The 21035-nt window shown below is 53.5% G+C and overlaps 4 protein-coding genes across 8 annotated transcripts; 3 read left to right on the top strand and 1 right to left on the bottom strand.

Annotated features, from left to right (window-relative positions):
* Positions 1–676: 676 nt before the first annotated feature.
* CHCHD10 (coiled-coil-helix-coiled-coil-helix domain containing 10) lies at positions 677–2558 on the top strand. The gene is made up of 4 exons (XM_072819150.1): positions 677–832; positions 1044–1263; positions 2101–2248; positions 2349–2558. Exons 1-4 carry the CDS (start codon positions 792–794, stop codon positions 2366–2368), a joined length of 429 nt encoding a protein of 142 aa, XP_072675251.1. The 5' UTR covers positions 677–791; the 3' UTR covers positions 2369–2558.
* C27H22orf15 (chromosome 27 C22orf15 homolog) lies at positions 2529–5517 on the bottom strand. Of its 4 annotated transcripts, XM_072819147.1 has the most exons (7): positions 5479–5516; positions 4840–4866; positions 4124–4210; positions 3902–4036; positions 3612–3686; positions 3371–3531; positions 2529–3035 (listed from the first exon to the last, which is right to left on the bottom strand). In XM_072819147.1, exons 2-6 carry the CDS (start codon positions 4862–4864, stop codon positions 3392–3394), a joined length of 462 nt encoding a protein of 153 aa, XP_072675248.1. In that variant the 5' UTR covers positions 4865–4866; positions 5479–5516; the 3' UTR covers positions 2529–3035; positions 3371–3391. The 4 variants fall into 4 exon arrangements, with proteins under 4 accessions (XP_072675248.1, XP_072675247.1, XP_072675249.1 ...); XM_072819146.1 differs by having other exon boundaries at positions 3902–4210; positions 5479–5517; XM_072819148.1 differs by lacking the exon at positions 4124–4210 and having other exon boundaries at positions 5479–5502.
* An 85-nt stretch (positions 5518–5602) lies between these two features.
* Positions 5603–10071, top strand: VPREB3 (V-set pre-B cell surrogate light chain 3). The gene is made up of 2 exons (XM_072819151.1): positions 5603–8940; positions 9626–10071. Exons 1-2 carry the CDS (start codon positions 8892–8894, stop codon positions 9940–9942), a joined length of 366 nt encoding a protein of 121 aa, XP_072675252.1. The 5' UTR covers positions 5603–8891; the 3' UTR covers positions 9943–10071.
* Positions 10072–11318: 1247 nt separating this feature from the next.
* On the top strand, positions 11319–20017 carry ZNF70 (zinc finger protein 70). Of its 2 annotated transcripts, none has more exons than XM_072819153.1 (2): positions 11319–11375; positions 14999–20017. In XM_072819153.1, the coding sequence occupies exon 2, from the start codon at positions 15078–15080 to the stop codon at positions 16425–16427; it is 1350 nt and encodes a 449-aa protein (XP_072675254.1). In that variant the 5' UTR covers positions 11319–11375; positions 14999–15077; the 3' UTR covers positions 16428–20017. The 2 variants fall into 2 exon arrangements, with proteins under 2 accessions (XP_072675254.1, XP_072675253.1); XM_072819152.1 differs by lacking the exon at positions 11319–11375 and adding an exon at positions 11433–11805.
* Positions 20018–21035: the final 1018 nt, after the last annotated feature.

Below are 21035 nucleotides of genomic sequence, written 5' to 3' on the forward strand. Positions count from 1 at the left end.
TTGCCGCGCATTCGGGCCGGAATGGAGTCGGAGAAAGGCTTCGGACGCCCCCTGGCGGAGGTTCTGGGTTCAGGTGGCCCAGGGCTTTCCTCGGGCTTGTTTCTTCTCCGCTCTATCCCTCCCCGGGTCCCCCCCTCGCCCCCCACCCCCGAGGCCGCAGGAGGGGGTCCGGAGCCTGGCCTGGCCCCTCGTGCCCCTCCCGTGCTGGCTTCGTCCGATCCCCTCCCTATTTCTCCCCTGGCTCTGGGACAGCAACAAACTCCGCTCCCCGCCTTCGGTGGTGGGTTGTTTGCTTTTTTTGAAGGTTTTTAAATTCACTTATTCATGAGAGACACAGAGACGCAGAGACAGGCAGAGGGAGAAGCAGGCTCCTTGCTGGGAGCCCGATGCGGGACTCCATCCCACGACTCTGGGATCAAGACCTGAGCCCAAGGCAGACGCTCAACCGCTGAGCCACCCAGGCGCCCCTCCGTGGTGGTTTTGGAAGGGACTCGGGCCGTCGCCCCGTGTCGCCCCCGAGTCAGCCCTGGGCATTTGCAGCACTGGCCGGTCCCCGGGAGCACACCGCCGGCCGGGCGCAGGCAGGGCGCGCAGGCCGGGCGACCCAGGGCGCTCGAGGAGGAGCAGGCGCCCGCGCTCGGCCCCGCCCCGGGGCGTGTCTCCCAGGCCCCGCCCCTCGCGCCCGCGGGTCAGCCGAGCCGGTGCGTCCCCGGGACGGAGCCGCTGGGGCTGTCGCCGTCTCCGGCTGTCGCCGTCTCCGCCTGCGCTAGGCAGATCTCGCCGCCGCCACCATGCCCCGGGGGAGCCGCAGCGCGGCCGCCCGGCCTGCCAGGTGCGCGCGGGACCGAGGGGTGGCGGAGCGCGGGGACTCCCGCCCGGGCGCCGCGGCGTGACCTTGGCGGCGGCTGCGCCATCTTGGGGGGAGGGGCGGGGCCGCAGCCGCGCCGGGGTCGGTGGTCGCGCGTCCTCGGGGGAGGGGGACGGGGACGGGCTGGGTGGCCGGGGCCGGGGCCGGCGGGGACTAACCCTACCCTCGCCCGCAGCCGCGCCGCCGCGCCCTCTGCGGCCCCGCCCGCGCCCCCGCCGCCCTCGGCCGCCGCCGCCGCCGCCGCCCCGTCGGGCCAGCCCGGCCTGATGGCGCAGATGGCGTCCACGGCCGCGGGGGTGGCGGTGGGCTCGGCCGTGGGGCACGTCGTGGGCAGCGCCCTGACCGGAGCCTTCAGCGGGGGCAGCTCGGAGCCCGCCCAGCCCGCCGCTCAGCAGGTGAGCTCGGGAGAAACCGAGGCCGACTTCTGCCCAGGGCCGCGTGGGCGGCGCTGCCTGGGCCTCGACTTCTCCCAGGAAGGGTCGTCCTCCTCCCCCTGCTTTTGGCCGCCTGTCACTCACGGCAGGCTCCCCCTGCCCCTTACCTGAGGCCACGGGCCCTGGACAACCAGGGATCAAACGGCCCTTTAAGAATGGGGAAACCAAAGCCCCGAGCGGTGCGAGACTGGCCCAAGGGAACCCAGTCCTAGTGGAGGTGAGAGCTGTTGAAGTTCGGAGTCCCTGCCTCCCTATTCCCGGGTTATGCCCTGTAGTCCGGACATCCAAGGGCAAGGGATAGCCAGCAGCTCTGGGCCTTTTTCTGCTCACCTGTCCCCTACTGGGCACCCGACAGGCCCTGAGCCAAATGTGGCTTAGTGGCAGGGTCAGGGGTCAAAAGGATCGTTAATGGCTGAGCCTGGAATTGGCTACAATTTGCGGAGGTGGGGCTTATATTCCAAGAGTACAAGCACAACACTTGGCTTTTCTAGAGCCTTCTCTCACCTCTCAGGCCCTCCTACCTGCTCAGGGAGCCCGTATTGAAGCAGTTGAGAAATGCTGTCCATACTGGCACTAGCATCAGCTCAGGGGGTTTGACAGGGCTGTGGGCTCCTTCTGTTACACAGATGGAGCAGCCGAGGCTAGACGGGGCAGGCTGGCCCTGAGTCACTCAGCCTGCCAGGGATCCCGGGGGCACCTGGGCTGGGGGTGTGGGGAGGGGCAGGCAGCCCCCAGCTGGAACCCACTTCTGGGTGCCAACCTGGAGCTGACCTTGCTGCCTCTTGTGCCATACGCTAGGCCCCCACCCGCACTGGGCCCCAGCCCCTGCAGATGGGGCCCTGCGCCTACGAGATCAGGCAGTTCCTGGACTGCTCCACCACTCAGAGTGACCTGTCCCTGTGTGAGGGCTTCAGCGAGGCCCTGAAGCAGTGCAAGTACAACCACGGTGAGCAAGCAGCCCCTGACCCAGGCAGGAGCGGGAGGGGCAGTCCCTCTTCCTGCACCTGCAGGCTGACCACCAGCCTGTGCCACCCCTCTCTTTGCAGGTCTGAGCTCCCTGCCCTGAAGAGACAGGTACGGACTGGTGCAGATCCCTGAGCCAACCCTGCACCCACCTTCACCCCTTCACCGACAGCCGGACCATGACCTCAGATTGTACCCATGTAGCTGGGATTGGGAATGAGGAGGGGGGTTTCTCACCTCACAGATGACCGGAGACGCAAATGTGCAATTAAAAGAGTTTATTTTAGACCATAGCCTACTGTGTGCCCTCTCACTAGCCTGTCTGCTGGGGTGGGGTCAAAGGAGCATGGATGGATGTCCCTACCTGAAGCTGGCATCCAGGGTGGGGAAGGGGGAGGAGCCCTGTTGTAATCTGATGACCTTGGACAGTCCAAATAGGAGTGAGGTATTAGCAGAGACCCCAAGGGCATGACTCTGGGGACTGGAAGCCCTGGAGGAACCTGTTGTCTCCCACGCTCAGAGATACTTGCCCCCTTCACCCTCCTTGTCCCTTCTGCCTCTGGATCCCTTTGTCTGCACCCAAAGGGGCCCCTTTGGTCTGTGACCTTGTCCCTCCAGCTGATGTAACTTCTCAGTAAGTCTAGATTTTGCAAGAAGAATGCCCCTGGGCTGCTCTTTGGGCCTGATCACACACGGCAGAGGTCACAGCCAACCCCCTTGGATCAGAGTCCAGCTCAGCCGCTTGGCCGTGATGTGCCAGGTCACGGGACCTGCCGGAACAGAGGACAGATTTCACTATCACATGCTCTGTGCTGCCACCTTCGTTGAGTTCATCAACTGTGCATTGAGCACCTACTGCATGCCAGGCTCTACTCAATATCTCCAGGGCACCGAGGACGCTCCTGCCCTTGGGTACTTAGAGTCCAGTGGAGTGGTGGGATGTCTCTTGGTGCAGTGTGTTCCACCTTGTGGGTATTAGTGTGTGTGTGTTTGCGGGGGTAGGGGGGATCTCGGTGTTTGGGGTCTATGTCTCAGCACACATAAGCCTGTCCCATGGGACTTTGGGGTGTGATCATCCCCCCAGGTGCCTATGTCTCCTCCTTACCTGGCTGGCTCCTGGCCCCCACTAGCGTGTCCTGGATGGCAGGGAGCCCATCCTGCGTGATCTTGAAAGGGGGCCTTGCTCCTGATGGCCACGCCGTGTGCTTGTGCGCCTCCTCCGACCATCACTCGTGGGGTGTAGGCCTGACAGGCAGTGAAGCTCCTCTGGAAGGCCCAGGAAGCCTTACCTATGGGTGCTAGGGAGAAGGTGCACCTTCCCCCTGGGGCTCAACTGTGACACTCACCTGCTAGCTCTGGATACTGGTCATCCAGGTTCTCCAGTAGGGACTCATAGCGGGTGGGGGTCCCACCTTCCCCCTCTGTGGAGGGAGTAAGACCCAATTCCTGACTGGCCTGGTGGTCCCCACCTCCACCTTTCACTCTGGGCCTGGCTGAGGTCAATAAGGCATTTGATGGGAAGGGTCAGGGCTAGGTCCTTGCCAAAGTGGGGGGCTGGCCAGGGCCTTGAGTGGTCTCTGGACTGCTGCCCCCGCATCCCATCAGAACTCCAGGGGGAATCTTGGGCCCCACTTACTGATGATCTTCACAAGGACATAGGTCCCACGCTCCTGCAGCCGGGGGCTGCCCATGGAAGGGGCCTGGGAAGCCCCCTCCAGTCTCTCATCCAGGCTTACCAGATGCCCATCCTCAGCCAGGAGGGCAATGGTTGCTGGGAAGATAGGGAGGCAAGGCCAGGCTGGCACCTCTGCCTGGAGGCCCTTGGCCCCTCCTCCAGCACCCTTCCCTGCCGCCTCACCATCTGGAGGCACCTGCCCTCTCTGCCTCAAGTGGGTTGTGAGGGTCACCAGGCTGCACCAGGTGTTCACCAGCTCCCAGCAGCCAGCTGTAGGGGCGGGGCAGAGGTGAGTGAATGGGCCCCTCTGCTTCCCCCAATCTGGGACCATCTGTCTCCCTTTCATCTCTTTTTTAACTAAAGCAGGGAATAGGGCTCCAGGATTAAGATTGTACCCTTTTCCATCCATCTCTTGAGATGTTGGTGACCAGGGCACACAGCTCCTGCCTCCTACACTGGATGCCCCCCCTCCTGCTCCAGGGCTGCCTCTGCACAGGACCTCCCTCCAGCACCAGACCCCCCACCTCCCACCAGAAATCCAGGAATCTGCAACTGTGGCTAGAGCTTTAGGTGCCTGATGTGCCTGCCCTGAAGCTTGAGGACCACCGACCGAATTAGAGATTGCATAATTTAAAAACACACCCCAGGGTGATGTGGATGCTCTCCTAGAGGAACCCATAGGAATTTCCCAGGATGCAGCCATCGGGGTTGCCTCTCAAGGGACTCCAAGCATTCACTCTGCCTCCTCATTGAGCTGTTTCCCTAAATTGCCCCATCCTCTTACCCAAGTGGATCCCCTTTCCCCATATTGCCTCCCCAATCCCCCCCAGAGCAGAGGGAAGCAAACCTCTGAATGTGCCATCCCCTACCCACCTGTAGGGACAGGGGACCCCACTTACCTCCAAACATCACTTTGATAAACATGGCTGCAGGGGAGAGGAGACAGATGTGGGGGCTTTGATCCCCTAACCCTCGACTTCCTGAGTAAGGAAGGATCTGGGGCTGAGATCTATTCTGGGAGGGAGGCCTGCCAGGAAATGTGTATGTGTGTGGGGATCGGTGGGTGGATCCAGGCTTGGGTCCTTGCTTGGCCACTCTTGGGGCTGGACACCAGTGTAGAGGGGTCCCTGCAGCTAGTCTAGGACCCTTGGCCTCCTCTTCCCCCCACCTGCTCAGTCCAAGCAGCCAGAGGAGACTGAGGCCCTCACAGCTTCCAAGCTGGTCTCCATGGCAGTGGCAGCTGCCAAGTCATCTAGGCAGGAAATGCCTTCCCCCACAGTATCCCAGTAACAAGATCTGGGGCGGGAGTATGGGCACTCCCTAAGGCAGGGCTACAGTGGGGCCTCAAGCCTTGTGGTCCAGGGTTGGCCCAAGACCACACCTTCCCCCCTCCCCCAAGTAGAGACCAAGCTCCCAGGCTGAAAGAGGGGGAGATTCCTGGATGGGGGTCCCTGGCCCTGGCAAAAACCCCACTAGGAGCTGGTAGGGCTGTGGCCAGGGCAGAAGCGAGGGATCCTCACCAACCTGTGGTTCCCTACCTTCTCCAGGCCTGCTTCCTTGTGCTGGCTGTTTTTCTCTCCCCCCCTGCCCTCCCCCTCACCTCCGGCCTCCCCTCTCTTTCCTTCTCTGTTTCGCTCCTTGTTTGGTCAAGTTTATTGAGGTATGATGCACATACAGTAAGATTCACCCTTCTCCAAGTTTTGACAAACCTCATAAAGCCACCACCACAGTCGGGAGGCAGATCACTTCCCTCACCCACCAAAATTCCTTTAGGCTCCCTTTATAGTTGGTGCCAGCCCCTAGCAACTGCTGCTCTGTGTTCAGCCCCTGCCTTTTCCAGAATTGTATAAAGGGAATCACACAGCATGGAGCCTTTGGAGTCTGGTTTCTTTCACTTCGCATGAGACTCACTCAATAGCTCGTTCCTTCTTACTGCTCAGGAGGGTCCTGTTGCCTGCATGTGCCAGTTTGTTGATCCACTCACTTGCTGTTGTTTGGATTGTCTCCAGCTTTTTGCAATTATAAATAAAGCCAGAAGAGACATTGGCAGACAGGATATTGTGTTCCTCTCCTCTCCATCCATGCCCATCCTTTCTTTGACTTTCTCTCCCTTTCTCTCCATCTTCTTTCCTTCCTCCCCCTAGTGGCCCCTCTGTCTCTATCTCTGTCTCCTGCCCCCCTCTCCATGAGCCCCTACCAGACCCCTTCAGCCAGGGTGCCAGGTAGGTGTCTGGAGCAGGCTCCCAACCTTCGCCAGCTCCTTTTCCCCCAAGATTTTAGAAATGCACCCTCTCCCATGATGATTAGGCTATTTGTCCTGCCCTCTGGGCCGCTGAGTCAGGCTTGTAGCTCACCCAGCATTAGTCTGCCTCTGGATAAGCAGCTCAGTGCTTCCACCGGTACAAAGGGGGGAGTAAGAACACCGCTCAGCAAAGTTCTTGTGAGGATTAAACATGGTAACACTTTTTAAATTTATTTTTAAGTAGACTCCACACCCAGTGTGGGGTTTGAACCCTGAGATTAAGAGTTGCATGCTGTACAGACTGAGCCAGCCAGGCGCCCCTTAAACATGATAACGCTTTAAAATGCTACCTCCGTGCTCAGTATGTAGCAAGTGCTCAGAATCAATACTGTGCAAAAACAAGTAGTGTTTCCCAGATTTATTTAAACACTGGACACTTTCTTCCTGGCACACTGCTGTCACTGGGCACCTGGGTCTGCAGAACACAGCTCAGGTGGGGTTGCAACCAAATTCCAGAAGGGTTCACGCCGAGCCCTGGAATGTCAGCTCCAACAACCATCACTGTTGTCCCAAGGCAATGTCAGTGCTGACATGAAGTAGTCTTTGATCTTGAGTGTCTGGGACATGCCCTAAGGAGGTGCTAGAAATGGGACTCATTGGAGAAGGGCTTTGTAACCTCCCCCGAGGGAGCTTTCAAGGCTTTGAGTTAATGAGAGCACACTGTTTTAATTACTTTTATTATTATTTAGGTATGCTAAGACCAGCGGACCAGGAGATTGCCACCCAGAGGCAGTTTGTTCCCCTCAGACCTCTAGAGGAGGGGGCAGGCCACACCACAGAGGGCTGCATGGGGAAGCACCTGGTAGATTAGAAGGCAGAGGGCGAGAGGGAGCCACGTGGTTTCTGAGGGAAAGAAGAGGTAGAGTAAGCAGGCTCTAGTTTGAATCATTTTAGGGCTCTGGGGCCTCCGGGCTGTCCCTGTTCATCAGGTACCTGGCGCTGGGTAAGGCAGGAGGACAGGGGCCCAGAGTATGAGAGCCATAGAGGAAGTGGTTGGGGGTGTGGGCTCTGGATTGGTTTACATTTGCTAAGTGTCTGCTCAGGGGGGTTATTTACCATTTCTAGGAATTGGCTAGCCCTGGGAGAGTCAGTCCCTCCAAGGTCAGCAAGGCCCCAGATATCAAAGCATCAGAAAACAGAAAATGTGAGGCATGATTAATATATGCACAGTGCCTGGCACTGAGCAAATAAATCCCATCTGCTTCTTCACATCCCTTGGGCTGGCACTATGATCATCTTCATTTTCCAGACAAGGGACCAAACTTGGCTGAAGTCATGTAGTTAAGGAGGATCTGAGGGGCTTCTGGGTGGCTCAGTCAGTTAAGCATCTGCCTTTAGCTCAGGTCGTGATCCTGGGGTCCTGGGGTGGAGCCTCACATCAATCTCTCTGCTCTGCAGGGAGCCTGCTTCTCTCTCTCCCTTTGCAGCTTCCCCTGCTTGTGCTCCCTCTCAAATAAATGAATAAAATCCTTAAAAGAAAAGAAGAGGAGGATCTGAGATTCAAGTTTGAACCTTAATTTGGAAAGTCAGCTCCCTTCTGGCGAATTTAAAGGGATTGACCAATGTCAAGTGCCAGCGAGGATGTCTCTGGAACTCTCCTATCGGTTTGTGGCAGGGCAAATGGGTACAATCATGTTGGGAACACTGGTAGTATCTACTAAAGCTAAATGTACATGTTCCCTACTGCCCAGTGACTCCAGCCCCAGGTGTCTGCTGGAAGAAATAACACCGGTACACCAAAGACATTGTCAGGGTATTTACAGCAGTTTTCTTTTTAATGGCTAAAGACTGGAAAGCTCTCAAATGTCTAATAGGAGAATGGATAAACTATGAATACGCTGTAGCTTATCCACACACAATTATGAGAATGAATTAGGCATTGCTGCACACTATGGATAACTCATGAAGAAGCTGGAACAAAAGGAACACACTATCATTCCATTTAGAGTTGGTGCTCTAGAGCAAGCAAAACCGATCTAAGTGCTTTAAGTCAGAATGATGGTTACTCTTGGGGTTGGAAAGGCTGTTTACTGTTGGGGAAGGCACAGGAGGGAGCCTTCTGGGGAGATGGAAACATTCTAAATCGGTCCCGCCTGGGTGGCTCAGCAGTTGAGCGGCTGTCTTTGGCTCAGGGCGTGATCCTGGGGTTCTAGGATCGAGTTCTGCATCGGGTTCCTGGTGAGGAGCCTGCTTCTTCTCCCTCTGCCTATGTCTCTGCCTCTCCCTCATGAATAAATCTTTTTTTTTTTTTTTTTTTTTAAAGAAACATTCTAAATCTTCATCTGGGTAGAGATTGCGGGGGTGGAGATATTTAAAATCATCAAGCCATACACTTAAAATCTGTGCACTTCACCCTACATGAGTCACACCTCAATAAAAAAAGTATCTACCTGCCTTAACTACATGTGTATAAATGTGTGGATTTCTGGGCTCCTGTTCTCAGAAGATCCTGTGGGGACCAGGACCCCGACATTTGGGAAGATAGGACCCAGCTAATGGGCCCTAGCCACTGTGCCCCCATGCCCCCACCCCTAGCAATGGGCTGATTTGCATGCCTTGTCATGGTCCAGGGGCTTCCCCTGCCTGTGCTCTGAAGCACCTGGAGTGCTCCCAACAGAACGACTCCTGTCTGCCTCTCTGCCTCTGGCCATGGCCTGCTGGCATCTGGCCCTCCTTCTGACTGGGGCCCTCCTGTCAGGTGAGCTTCCCCTAGGCCTGGCTCACCTGAGTGGGGTGGGGGATGGCACTGGCACCAGAGGGCCCCTGCAAGGAAGGAAATCGATGTGGGCAGTGGGAGGGTTTTAGAAGGGGCATTAAGGTGGAGGGGACATGGGGCTCCGTGTGGGCCTCAGTTTTCCCATTTGCAAAGGACCAGATTGTTAGGATCATTTCAGATTCTGATTCTTTGGGGTCTCAGAAGAGACTGGAAGTGGTCGGTCACCTTTTTTAGTTTTTCACGTGGGAAGCTACCCCAAGGGCCTCAGGGACAACTTATCCTTGAGAAGATTCCCAGCAGCCAGTTGTCTGAAGTTGAGCTGATGGGTGGGATAGCCCAGGAGGCCTCCCTGGTGGTGGTAGTCAGAATATGGAAGAGCCAGTGTTACTGAGGGGTAAGAGTCTGCAGGACAAGGAATGGGGGCAGGCAGAGAAGGGCCCAGAGGCCACCAGTCCCACACTCTGAACTCTAGGTGCTCAACTGAACACATTCTTGGTAATGTAGCACAAATGAGGACTTGGGGGTTGCCAACTTTGTGCCCCATCTAATCTCAATTCCATGGCACCGGGCTATGAGCCTTTTGGGAGTCAGAGTCTCCTTTGAGTCTGACCAAGCCTTCACGGGGTAGGGACAGGAAGAAAGGAGCCCATGGGTCTTTCTCTCTCAGTCTTTCAGCCAGGCTTGGCCCAGCCAGATGCACTGCTGTTCTTCCCAGGCCAAGTGGCCCAACTCTCCTGCATGCTCAGCCCTCGCCATGCCACCATCGGGGAGTACGGTGTGTCTTGGTATCAGCAACGGGCAGGCAGTGCCCCCCGCTACCTCCTCTACTACCGCTCAGAGAAGGACTACCATCGGTCCCCTGACATCCCTGACCGCTTCTCGGCAGCCACAGATGCTGCCCACAATGCCTGCATCCTGACCATCAGCCCTGTGCAGCCTGAGGACGACGCAGATTATTACTGTTCTGTGGGCTACACATCCTAAGGGTGGAGTGTGGGACAAGTGCTTCATATCTGCTTCTCATTTCTGCACCCTGATCTTGGGTTCCCCCCTCTCTCTGAATCTTGATTTTCCTCCTCTGTAAAATGGGTTAATAATATTAAACATGTGAACAATAACCATTCTGAGGGCCATGAAATTCCTGCTGCAAAAGTGACTGGGAGTGTGGGGGTAGGGATTCTGGGGATTGTTATAGAAGAGGAAGCATCTGAGACCCCTGGGGCGGGCCTGGCCTCTCCACTGGCCCCCAGGGGCTCAGACTGGTAGCCTGGGCTTCCTGTGACCTGAGGAGCTGGAGGAAGAGAAAAAGGAACCAGTTCTTGCTGCTCCTAGCTCTGCATGGCTGGTTGTGGTTCAACGCTCAAGGGGTGACTGGACTGGGTCCTCATGGAGCCCAGGGTGCTAGCTTGGGGGGCGAGGGGAGCTCCTGCCTACTTCTTGATGGGGCAGGGAGGCAGGAGTGAGTATGTGGAGGAGGGTGGAGGCACTCAGAGGCACCTGAGGGCCTGGGGAGGGTGCTGAATGCAGGTGGGCAGCATCTCTCCCGTTAGGAATGTGTGTCCTACTGGTTTCCAGTGTCAGGGCTGTGCCCCTCTCCCGCACCGGCTGTCCCACAGGCAGGGAAGGCTGAGCAACTGGATCGAGTGGGGAGACTGGGTGGAGGGGCAAGTCTTATCAGAAGCAGAGCTGAGCGACTGGGGGTTGGGGGGGATGTTCAAGAACACACTCCTCTTCCTTCCTGGGTCCCCAAGAGACACCTCATGTCTGGCGGTCATCCCTCACGCGCACTGGAGTTGGGGGGTCTCCAGGGTGCAGCCTACACTCCCAGCCGTCTCCTGGGCCCTCCCTGGGCCCCTTCTCATCTCCGACTCTGCAGGCAGGACCAGGGCTACCCAGGAGGGGGATCACACAGGCCCCTGGGCCTGCGCGGGGTGACGGGCTCCACAGCTCGGGGAACCCCTTCCCTTCCCCCGAAGACCCCAGCCGCCGCGGGGGCCTCGGGCTCGGCCCTGCCCCAGGAGGTCGCAGCGGGAGCTGGGCGGCCCGCCCCGCGCGGCCTCAGTCGCCTCTTATGCACCCCCGCCGACGGCCGACGAGCCGTTTCCGCCACGCCCAGGGACGCCCAGGGGACCGCCCGGGGAGCGGCTCCCGCCGCGCGGCACCAGCCGCTCCGCGCGGACTCCCGGCGCCGCAGGACCACCGAGACGCGGGGACCTCCGCGCGGCCTAGAGCGGTCCCGGAAGTGCCCGCGGGCGGGGGGCGGGGCTCCGGGCGTTCGGGCCGCCGCGGGCTCCGCGTCAGCAGCCGCCGCGGAGCGAGGCCGGGTCGGCCGCGGGTTGGAGCGGCTCAGGTGCGGCCCCGCCCCGCCCGCCCGCGGCCCCGCCCCGGCCCAGGTGAGCGGCCCCGCCCCGGCCCAGGTGAGTGGCTCGGCGTCAGCCCTCGTGACCACCTGTCCCCCGGTGGCCCCGGGTGTGGGCGGCCCCATCGGTGGGAGGCGTGGAGGGCGCCCGCTGCGGCGCTCGGGCGGCGCGTGCGTGTCCGCGGCCCCTCGCGGGCCTCCAGCCAGGAAACCCTGAGCGGACCGAGGGTGTCCTGGGTGCCCAGGCCCGGGGGCTCCCCGAAGCACAAGGTGACCTGTGCAGGAGGAGCCGGGGAAGGCCCCGAGAGAGATGGGAAGATGGGGCTCCAGACCTTTGGATCTTCGGTCCTAAAACACTTAAAACATTGTTGAGGACAGATACAGGATTGCCAACTTCCCAGAGTGGAGACTTCAGCATGTAGGTGGCCCATAGTGGGAATGGAAAACCCCTAAGGAGGGAACTTTGGAGAAACACCACGACTTAACAGGTGGGTGGAGGAAGAGTTGCGATCACGGATACCCAGAGAAGGGGATCAGAGAGCATGAAAACTGTGGGGAAAAGTTTCAGAAACGAAGGGAATAAAGCAGGGAGTGGGAGGGAGGTGGGGGGGGTTCAAAACCTCGAGGTGTTCAGACAGGCAGGGTGGGTTTAACGCAGGGGTGGGCCTGTCGTGTCACACCTTCCAGGTTTTCAAGAGAAAGCCTGAAACCTACTGAGCTTCCAGTGTTGGCAGCTAAGTCAAACAAAAAGAAAAAGTTCCAACTCTTTTCAAGCCAAACAAAACGTGTCTGTGGCAGGATCCCCAGGCTGCCAATTTGTGACTTCTGAAATGAAGGGTTTTGAGAAGGGAGCTATTGGTGAGCACGGCCAAAAGGGGTGGGCAAGTGAGGTCTGAGAAGAGAGGGATTGGCCATAAGGAGGTCACTGGATGCCAGAGCTGAAGATGCTGAAGTCCCAGCTGAAATTGGAAACTTTAAATTTTGTCTCCGGGCAGTACACAGTCCTGTGATTTTTCTCTGGCAACATTTAACGTCTTAGAGGGAATTGACAGAGAACGTTGGTACTTGGCAGCTGGTTGCTGCAGGGCAAGGAGGTAAGGAATGCGATGCTGGCCAGAGTCTATAGTTTGAGCCACGGTAAGAGTCTAAGCTAGACAGGGAAGGGTGTGGACTGGCAGAGGAGAACGTGGGCGAAATTGGTGGGTTGTTAGACCTGATGAGATCAATCTAGAGAACCCGAATGACTGGAGGTTGTGCTTGCTGCACAGGAGAGAAACAGGAGTTAAGTGGTCTAAGAATTTTTGAGAATACTTCAGTTCTGTACTTCTTTTCACACGTGGCCTTTTTTTACTACCTGATAATTCATTTAAAAAATCATTTCCAAATCGGAATGAGTTCCATCAGGACTATGCTGATTAATTTAGTGTGTTTTTTGAGCCTAACTGTCTATGCTTCAGTGTGCTGCCAATAGTACCTTTGTATAGAGTGGTGAGGATTAAATGCGAATGTGTTTATAGAAGGTCTAGTAGTGCCTAGGACATAGTAGATGCTCAATGAACACGAGCTGTTATTATTATCATGGCACCTGGGGTTTCCTTTCAGCTTGCACAGCAATTACTGAATGGGAGGTTCCTGGGGGGCTTCCTCAGAGACCACCACAGTGGGATGGGAGGTGTTCTAGGATCCGTCCTTGTCCCCATGAAAACAACCCCTGTCAACTGGATTCAGCTCTGTTTTTGTCTTTTATTTTTTAAAAGATGATTTATTTGAATAAAGAGTTCTGGGGGACCCCTGGGTGGCTCAGTGGTTGAGCGTCTGCCTGCGGCCTAGGGCATGATCCTGGAGTCCTGGGATCAAGTCCCATGTTGGGCTCCCTGCATGGAGCCTGCTTCTCCATCTGCCTGTGTGTCTGCCTCTTTCTGTATGTCTTTCATGAATAAATAAATAAAAATTTAAAAACTGATAAAAAGAGTTCTGTGCCCCCCTCCCCCCAAAAAAAAGTGTGACCATCCATTCTAACACAAAAACAAATAGCTTTTCCTCCATTCAGTCAAGTATATTTTTTACTGTTTTTTTTCTAAAGATTTTTATTCATGAGAGGCATAGAGAGAGAGGCAGAGACACAGGCAGAGGGAGAAGCAGGCTCCCTCTGGGCAGCCTGATGCGAGACTCTATCTCAGGACCCAAGGATCACGAGCAAAGCCAAAGGCACATGCTCAACCATTGAGCCACCCAGGTGCCCCTCAGTCATGTATTCATGCAACAAATGTATGTGGAGATTGTCCTGTTGTGCTGGGGGCTGGGGGTGGGGTATTCCAAAGTGAAGGAGCACAGTACTTACCCTCAGGGGCCTCTCAGGCAGTGGTGGCAAGAGTTCTGCCAGCTGATGTTTGCCATCTGGGGTGGTAAGTGCTGTGATGGACGTGTGCACCGAGCTCTGCAGGTCACTGAGGGGGTGTGCCTGAGATCATCAGTCTTAGGGTACAGAAAAGGGGACATTAGGACTGAGTCTGTGGAGATGAGCCAGTGGTAGTCTGAGAAGGGAGCAGGACCTGTTAGGAGGAAGCAGCAGATAGGGGTATATGGAAGGAGAGGCTGAAGATGGGGCTGGAGGGGCCAATGTGAAGGAAGGGCTTTGTGAAGGATTTGGGCTGGCACAAGATACTGAGACATAGAATCAGGCCTGTTTTTAGGGTATTTGATACTGGTGTCAATGTAGACAACTGACCAGAAGGAGCAGTAGTAGAAGCTGGGAAGTTGGTGGTCGGTCATTTGGGAGGTGAATATTGAATTAATCCTGGTGAGTTACACTGAAGCCTGAGCTGGAGACTGACAGGGAGGAAGAGACCTCTTTTTTTTTTTTTTTTTTAATTAAAGATTTTATTTAGGGACAGCTGGGTGGGTCAGTTAGTTAAGCGTCTGCCTTTGGCTCGTCATGATTCCGGAGTCCTGAGATCGAGCCCCACGTTGGGCTCCCTGCTCAGCAGGGAGTCTGCTTCTCCTTCTCCCTCTGCCCCCCTACCCCCGCTCATGCTTCCTCTCTCTCTCTCTAAATAAATAAGATCTTTTAAAGAAGATTTTGAGAGAGGGTGAGCAAGATTTGAGAGAGAGTGAGTAAGAGAGAGAAAAAGAGCAGGAAGAGGGGGAGAGGGAGAAGCAGACTCCCCACTGAGCAGGGAGCCTGGTGGGGGACTTGATTCCAGGACTCTGGGATCATGACCTGAGCTGAAGGCAGACACTTAACTGACTGAGCCACCCTAGCCCTAAGCAGGGTTGTGGCTTGGGCACCTGGCTGGAGGCGGTCCAGCTAACTGATATAGGAGGGAAGTTTGCATTCTTTCTTTCTCAAAAATGCCCATTCCCAGCATCCTCCACCCTCCATGCGAGAATCTTGCCCCTTTTCCGCAGTGGCTCCACTTTCTGCTCTAGTCCACCTTTCTGAACACCTTCAGCCTTTAGATTCTAGACACCACGGTGTGGCACTTGATTCTACCTGTCTGTCTTTTTTGTAGTTGTTTCCGATATATCAAACTTATCTTTAACTCAGTGGGGATCATCTCAAGGGCAAGCGTGGATCTTATACGTTTTTTGTTATGTCCAACATAGATTCTGGCACAGGAAGGAGGCCTGCACTAGGTGCTTGATTTTCAGACTTGACAGTGTCTCTTGTTTTTTTTTCAGATTGCAAGAACAGTAAATGTGTCCGTAAGAAGACCATCTTTCAAGAAATACAGTCTTTGGGGGTGATTATAGATTCACAATGGAGGTTCCTCCAGCAGCTAAGTTTGGTGAGACCTTTGTATTTGAGGATGGGTTAGAGATGCAGCAAGAACTTTTCCCGGAGGAGGACCTGGGAGACCCTTTTCTTCAGGAAAGAGGTTTAGAGCAAATGGCTGTTATTTATAAGGAGATCCCTCTTGGGGAGCAAGGTGTGGAACATGATGAGTATGAGGGCAATTTCAGTCTGTGCTCAAGCCCTGTTCAGCATCAAAGTACCCCCCTGGTAAACAGACCCCAGGATGATGAGATCTTCAGCCAAACCTTCTTCCAGAAATCAGACCTTAGTATGTGCCAGATAATTCACAGTGGAGAAGAACCCAGTAAACACAATACTTGTGAGAAGGCGAGCAGGGCGCACTCAGGACCTAAAGAACCTCACAGAACTGCACCACCAGCAAAACCCTACGCGTGTCGGGAATGTGGGAAGGCTTTCAGCCAGAGTTCACACCTTCTCAGGCACCTGGTAATTCACACTGGGGAGAAGCCCTATGAGTGCTGTGAGTGTGGGAAGGCCTTCAGCCAGAGCTCACACCTCCTCAGACATCAGATAATCCACACTGGGGAGAAGCCCTACGAATGCCGGGAATGCGGAAAAGCCTTTCGCCAGAGTTCAGCCCTCACACAACACCAGAAAACCCACACTGGGAAGAGACCATATGAGTGTCGGGAATGTGGGAAAGATTTCAGCCGGAGCTCAAGTCTCAGAAAACACGAGAGAATTCATACAGGAGAGAAGCCTTATCAGTGTAAGGAATGTGGGAAATCCTTCAATCAGAGTTCTGGCCTGAGCCAGCATCGGAAAATCCACACCCTGAAGAAACCTCACGAATGTGATCTCTGTGGGAAAGCCTTTTGTCACAGGTCCCACCTCATTCGGCACCAGAGGATTCACACTGGGAAGAAACCGTACAAATGTGAAGAGTGTGGGAAGGCCTTCAGTCAGAGCTCCAACCTCATTGAACATCGTAAGACCCACACTGGTGAGAAACCCTACAAATGCCACAAGTGCGGGAAAGCCTTCAGCCAGAGCTCGTCCCTCATTGAACACCAGCGCATCCACACTGGGGAGAAGCCCTATGAGTGTGGCCAGTGCGGGAAGGCTTTTTGCCACAGCTCTGCTCTGATTCAGCACCAGAGGATCCACACTGGGAAGAAACCCTATGCATGCAACGAGTGTGGCAAAGCCTTCCGGCACAGGTCGGCCCTTATTGAGCACTATAAAACCCACACCAGAGAGAAGCCGTATGAGTGTAACAGATGTGGCAAGTCCTTCAGGGGAAGCTCACACCTTATTCGGCATCAGAAAATCCATGCCGGGGAGAAGCTCTAGAAGGAGGAGCTCACACCAAAGCTCCAAACCCTTTCCCAGGTGGAGCCCACACCCCATCGCCTTGTCTGTAAAACCCCACCCACCTTCCTGATCCCAGGGCGGAATGGAAACATGCCAACCCCAGTGCTCCTGGCCCCCCACGCTCGTACCTGGCCAGGTGCTCCACACCTGAGTTTACTGAGTGGGTGGGAGGGTGGAATAATGGGGAGGCCACTGAAACAGAGGCGTGCCCACAAAGAGAGCTGGCCTTCAATTGTTCACATTTGACTCCCAAGCCTGTGAGATTGAATTTTGCTGTTTCTTCACCTTTGTCAAAATCCAGAAGAATAAATACCCAAGGGAGAAAGTTGAGTTAAACACACAAAGATGTCAGATGAACTCTTTAACATCAGCTGCAGTCTGGCACTTTTAGAAGATAGACCTGTGCTCAAAAGTCCAAATCTGCTAAAGAAAAATGAGTCCAAAAGTAGATGCATTAACAGGAAAATGGAATCTTTCACCTGGCTTGGCACTGGTGGGGACAACCAAAACAGGTTACAGAATAAAAGGAGGGTCTGGAAGGATTCATTCTGGGGTTGGGGAACAGGGTGGGGAGCCCCTGGCATGGTCTCTTAATCCCTATTCTGGGTTAGAGTAAGGGTAGTTTCTGGCAGATGGCTCTTTCACAGGATGGTAGAAGTTTGGTCCTGTAGGCCACAGGACATTTGACACTGGCTTTGACTCAGCCTGGCCCAAGGCATTAGCGCCCTCCGGTTATAACCCCTCCACAAGTCTTAGGGCTCCTAAGACCACAGTGTGCCTTGGTCAGCAGCAGGGCCCCCTCTCTGCCCTCCAGTGCTGGGGGGACAGAGGAAGCAGGGTGATTCAGTCATAGGTCCCAGTTCAAATCCCAGTTCTGCCCCTCCTGCTTGGTGATCTTGAGGAAGCTCCAAGGCTCCTGTTTCCCTATCTGTGAGATGGGGATAGTGGGACCTGGCCACATACCTCTGAGGGTGCAAGACTCTTGTTCAGAATGAAACCACCCATGCAAGTGCTTTGGCGACTGGCAGTTGAGGATAGAGACCCAGAGGGACCCTTGTGCCACCCAGAGAGATATTTCCTAAAGACCAGAGAGGCATCCCTGCTGGTTCCCCAGAGGCAGGGCTTGCAGCCCATCCTTTCGTTGAATGAGGGCTTAGGCTTTCCTTTACTCCCTCCAGCCTGCACCCTGGGCTGTGGATGCCCTGTGGGGCCATGTCCCAGCTAGGGACTCTTTCCACATGCCATCCTGAATCTCTCCCCAGCAGCTGTGTGGTCTGAGTAGCCCACGTCCCCATACTTCTCTCTGTCCTCTCCCAGACATTGTTCAGAAAGTACCATTGCCTGTGTCCCGCCTAGACTGGTTCAGTCGGCATCCCCAGAGGTGGGACTCAGATGGTGATGTGTATTTAAAGCTCCCCGGGTGATTAGAACATTCCAGTATGTAGCCAGGGTGTGAGCCCTATGCTAGGCATCCATTTAGCCCCAGCATCTTACAGATGTCAGGCCTGCTTGCCATGAGCAGAGTTTGAAGGTGGCCGTTCTATCTCAGTCCCCGTATTTCCCACCCCCTAAGAATGGGCTCAGGCAGTGCCGTGTCTGGCTGGTTGAGAAGTGCTTGTCTCAGGTCCTCAGGCCTTCGTGTGGCCCCCAGGATTTCTATGGTACTGCCTTCCCTTAGGCTCCTCAGAGGCAGTCTGAGCGATTTTGAAATTTTCCAAAAGTTTACAACTGGAATCCCGACTCCATCTTGGTAATACAGGCTATTTCAGCTAATCAGAAGCTCAGCTTGGCAGTCATGTATAGTTTTGATGAGTAAAAATGGACAAGTTACTTAGTAAGTGGGGCTCGGCAGCCTGGAGATTTTAAGAGGCCAGGTCTCTACCTGGGGGGATCACAGTGGGAGTCCCAGTATAAGAACAGCAGCTGCTCCTGTCCAGCTCGTGTCTGTGTTGTGTGAGTGAGACCTTGAGCCAGCACCCTGGGTCTCCTAGAACCTACTGTACCACTGGCTAGACTGGCCTGCCTGGCTGGCCCCTGGGTATTGTCTGCAGGTGGCCTGCACTGACAGTCTTCAGTCACTTACCAAGAATGCAGAGAGAATCGCGAGCCCCTGCTCAGCGTGGGTGGACAGCAGCCCCCTGCCCAAGATCTACCTCCTTGGCACCCCCAATTCGGCCCTGCCTTGGCCATGTCTGTCCTTATCGGGCAGTCATCAGTTTCCTACCTTTGATGTCTCTCTCCATGTGCTTTCTGCACACCCCAGCCAAATTGATTTTCTTTCTTTTTTTTTCTTTTCAAATTGATTTTCTTAAAGCATCTCTTTGCACATGCCACCACTCTCCTTAAAACCAACCCTCAGGGGCTTGCCTGCCCATATGGCCCCATTTCAGCCAATCTGGTTTGCTCCTTCTGAACAGACCACAGAGAGTTCATGCCACCCTCCCCAGACACTCCCTCCTCTCCCAGCTTCTCTCAGCTTATTTTATGCTGTTCTTCATTCTGGAATATGCACTTTCTCCTCTTCCTTGACCCCACACCCTCCTTCTCTTGATAGTTTATGTAACATGGGGATTGAGATCCCTTTTCTTAAGGGTTGACGGATTCTTACATAACCATGGTAGGACCAGGTACTTCTCAAAGTGTGAGCAGAACCTAGTCCCTTCTGTTCACATTCCTCCACCATTTTATGTATTTTTAAATCCTTCAATTTATTTAGGTTTTTGAACAGTGTAATATTACAAGAGAACAGCCTGGTAATATTTTAATTGTCCTTGGATTTAGTTGTCATTTGTTTTTGTTTGGTTGTCTTACATTATTTTCCTTCTTATGGCAGATGTTGAGTGTTGTAAAGCTCCAATCTTGGTCTTGTTTACTAATCGAATGGTTTTGTCAAAGTGTATGTATGCCGTCTGTTTTCTTTCTTTTTTTTTTTTAATTTTACTTACTATTTTACATTTCCAAGATTATTTAGATGTAGCTGATCATATTTTTAACGTTTCTAGTAAATGCAGGTACTCCGGTCTACGACTTTTTTTCTTAGAGCTTTTTCTGCACTCTGTCAGTTTGACATGTGCAAATTTTTGATACCATATTAGGAATTTCCTTTTGGCCCAAGTGCTGTTATTTTATTTTTTATTTCCAAGTGATGAATGCATAGGTCATTGCTGTTCTTTCTTATTGTACTGTGGTGTCAACATTTCTAAGTGTCCATAGAACTACTCTGGGCCTGAAGATATGATCAATTTCTATAAAGCGTTTGTGTACTTTCCACAAATGTGTTTGTACTCCATCAGTTCTATTTGTTAACTTGTTTTTAAATTACTTTTATTCAAATTCATACTTTTTCTGTTGTTTACAGTTCTTAACCTGGGGGCTGCAGACTGCCTAGGTGCCCATGGGTGTGCAGATCTATTTTAGAAGCAGCATAGAGGGATTGAACAAAGCTATGTGGTTATGTATATGAATGAATTGTTCGGGGCCAGAGGGTGGGGGGCCTGTAGCATTCACCACAGTTTGGAAAGACTCTGTGACCCCCAAAATAGTTAAGAACAGTCATTGACATGGTCAAATCATGGTCTGATTTTGTGTTTTTTACTTTTTGTATTTCTGTTTCACTTAAATTTGTTTCTATTTTATGTTCGTTGTTGCAATGTTAGATCCGCAGTGTTTTCAAATCCTTTTTGAGAAATAGGGTATCACTAAGTACCATGATATTTGGAGCATATATATTTAATAGTAATATATTGAAAAATCGTGCCTTTAGTGCCCTCTTTGCCTCTTTTAATGCTTCTAGCTTAAGTTTTTCTTTTCCAGATGCCATAATTGAAGCCCCTTGCTTTTTTCAATTTGCATTTGCATGCAAGTTGATTTAGCTCTGCATTTCCTTTTCAAAATTTGTGCATATATTTTGCTGTATATTGTATAAACAGCAAAGTGTCAGATTTTATTCTGATTCTTTCTGTAATTTTTTCTTTTTATACATAAGAAACTCTCATATGATTGTTTAGAGTAAGGCATAATTTATCTTCATATTTATATTTTAACATAGATTAACTCATTTAACCCAAAAAGGCTATGCTCATTTAAGCCCCAATCTCTGTGAGTTATCAGCCACATGTGAAGTATTATTTCTGGGTAGGCTTAGGGTCTGCTGTTGGGCACATCTACTCCTCCCTTTGTCAGTGCCAGGCTCTGTCCTGAGCCCAGTCTTAAAGTCAGCCCCTGGCTCAGTGTTCTTGGCTGTAACATGGAGGAATGATGCCACCTCACACCCCTGTGGAGCTCAGAAGAGTTAGAAATACAAACATGGCAAACTGGGGGTATAGAGGATTATTACACTATTAGTGTTTTGAAATGTTTCTTTAATTTTCTGTTCTTATTCCCAAAGTTCTTTCAATGTAACTTGGAAGAGTACATCGTGCTTTACTTTTTAGAAAACACTGCCAGATATAGCAAAGAATTAGACATCACAGATCAGTCCCACACTCCCTGAGTGAACCTTTTTGGTAATTTGAATGAGAAGTGGGAGCCTCGATCTCATAACCCCCATCCCCATGACCTGTCTGTCCCAGGTGGGTCCCCTTGTCA

Source organism: Canis lupus, assembly GCF_048164855.1.
Source record: "Canis lupus baileyi chromosome 27 unlocalized genomic scaffold, mCanLup2.hap1 SUPER_27_unloc_3, whole genome shotgun sequence".
Lineage (NCBI taxonomy): Eukaryota > Metazoa > Chordata > Mammalia > Carnivora > Canidae > Canis > Canis lupus.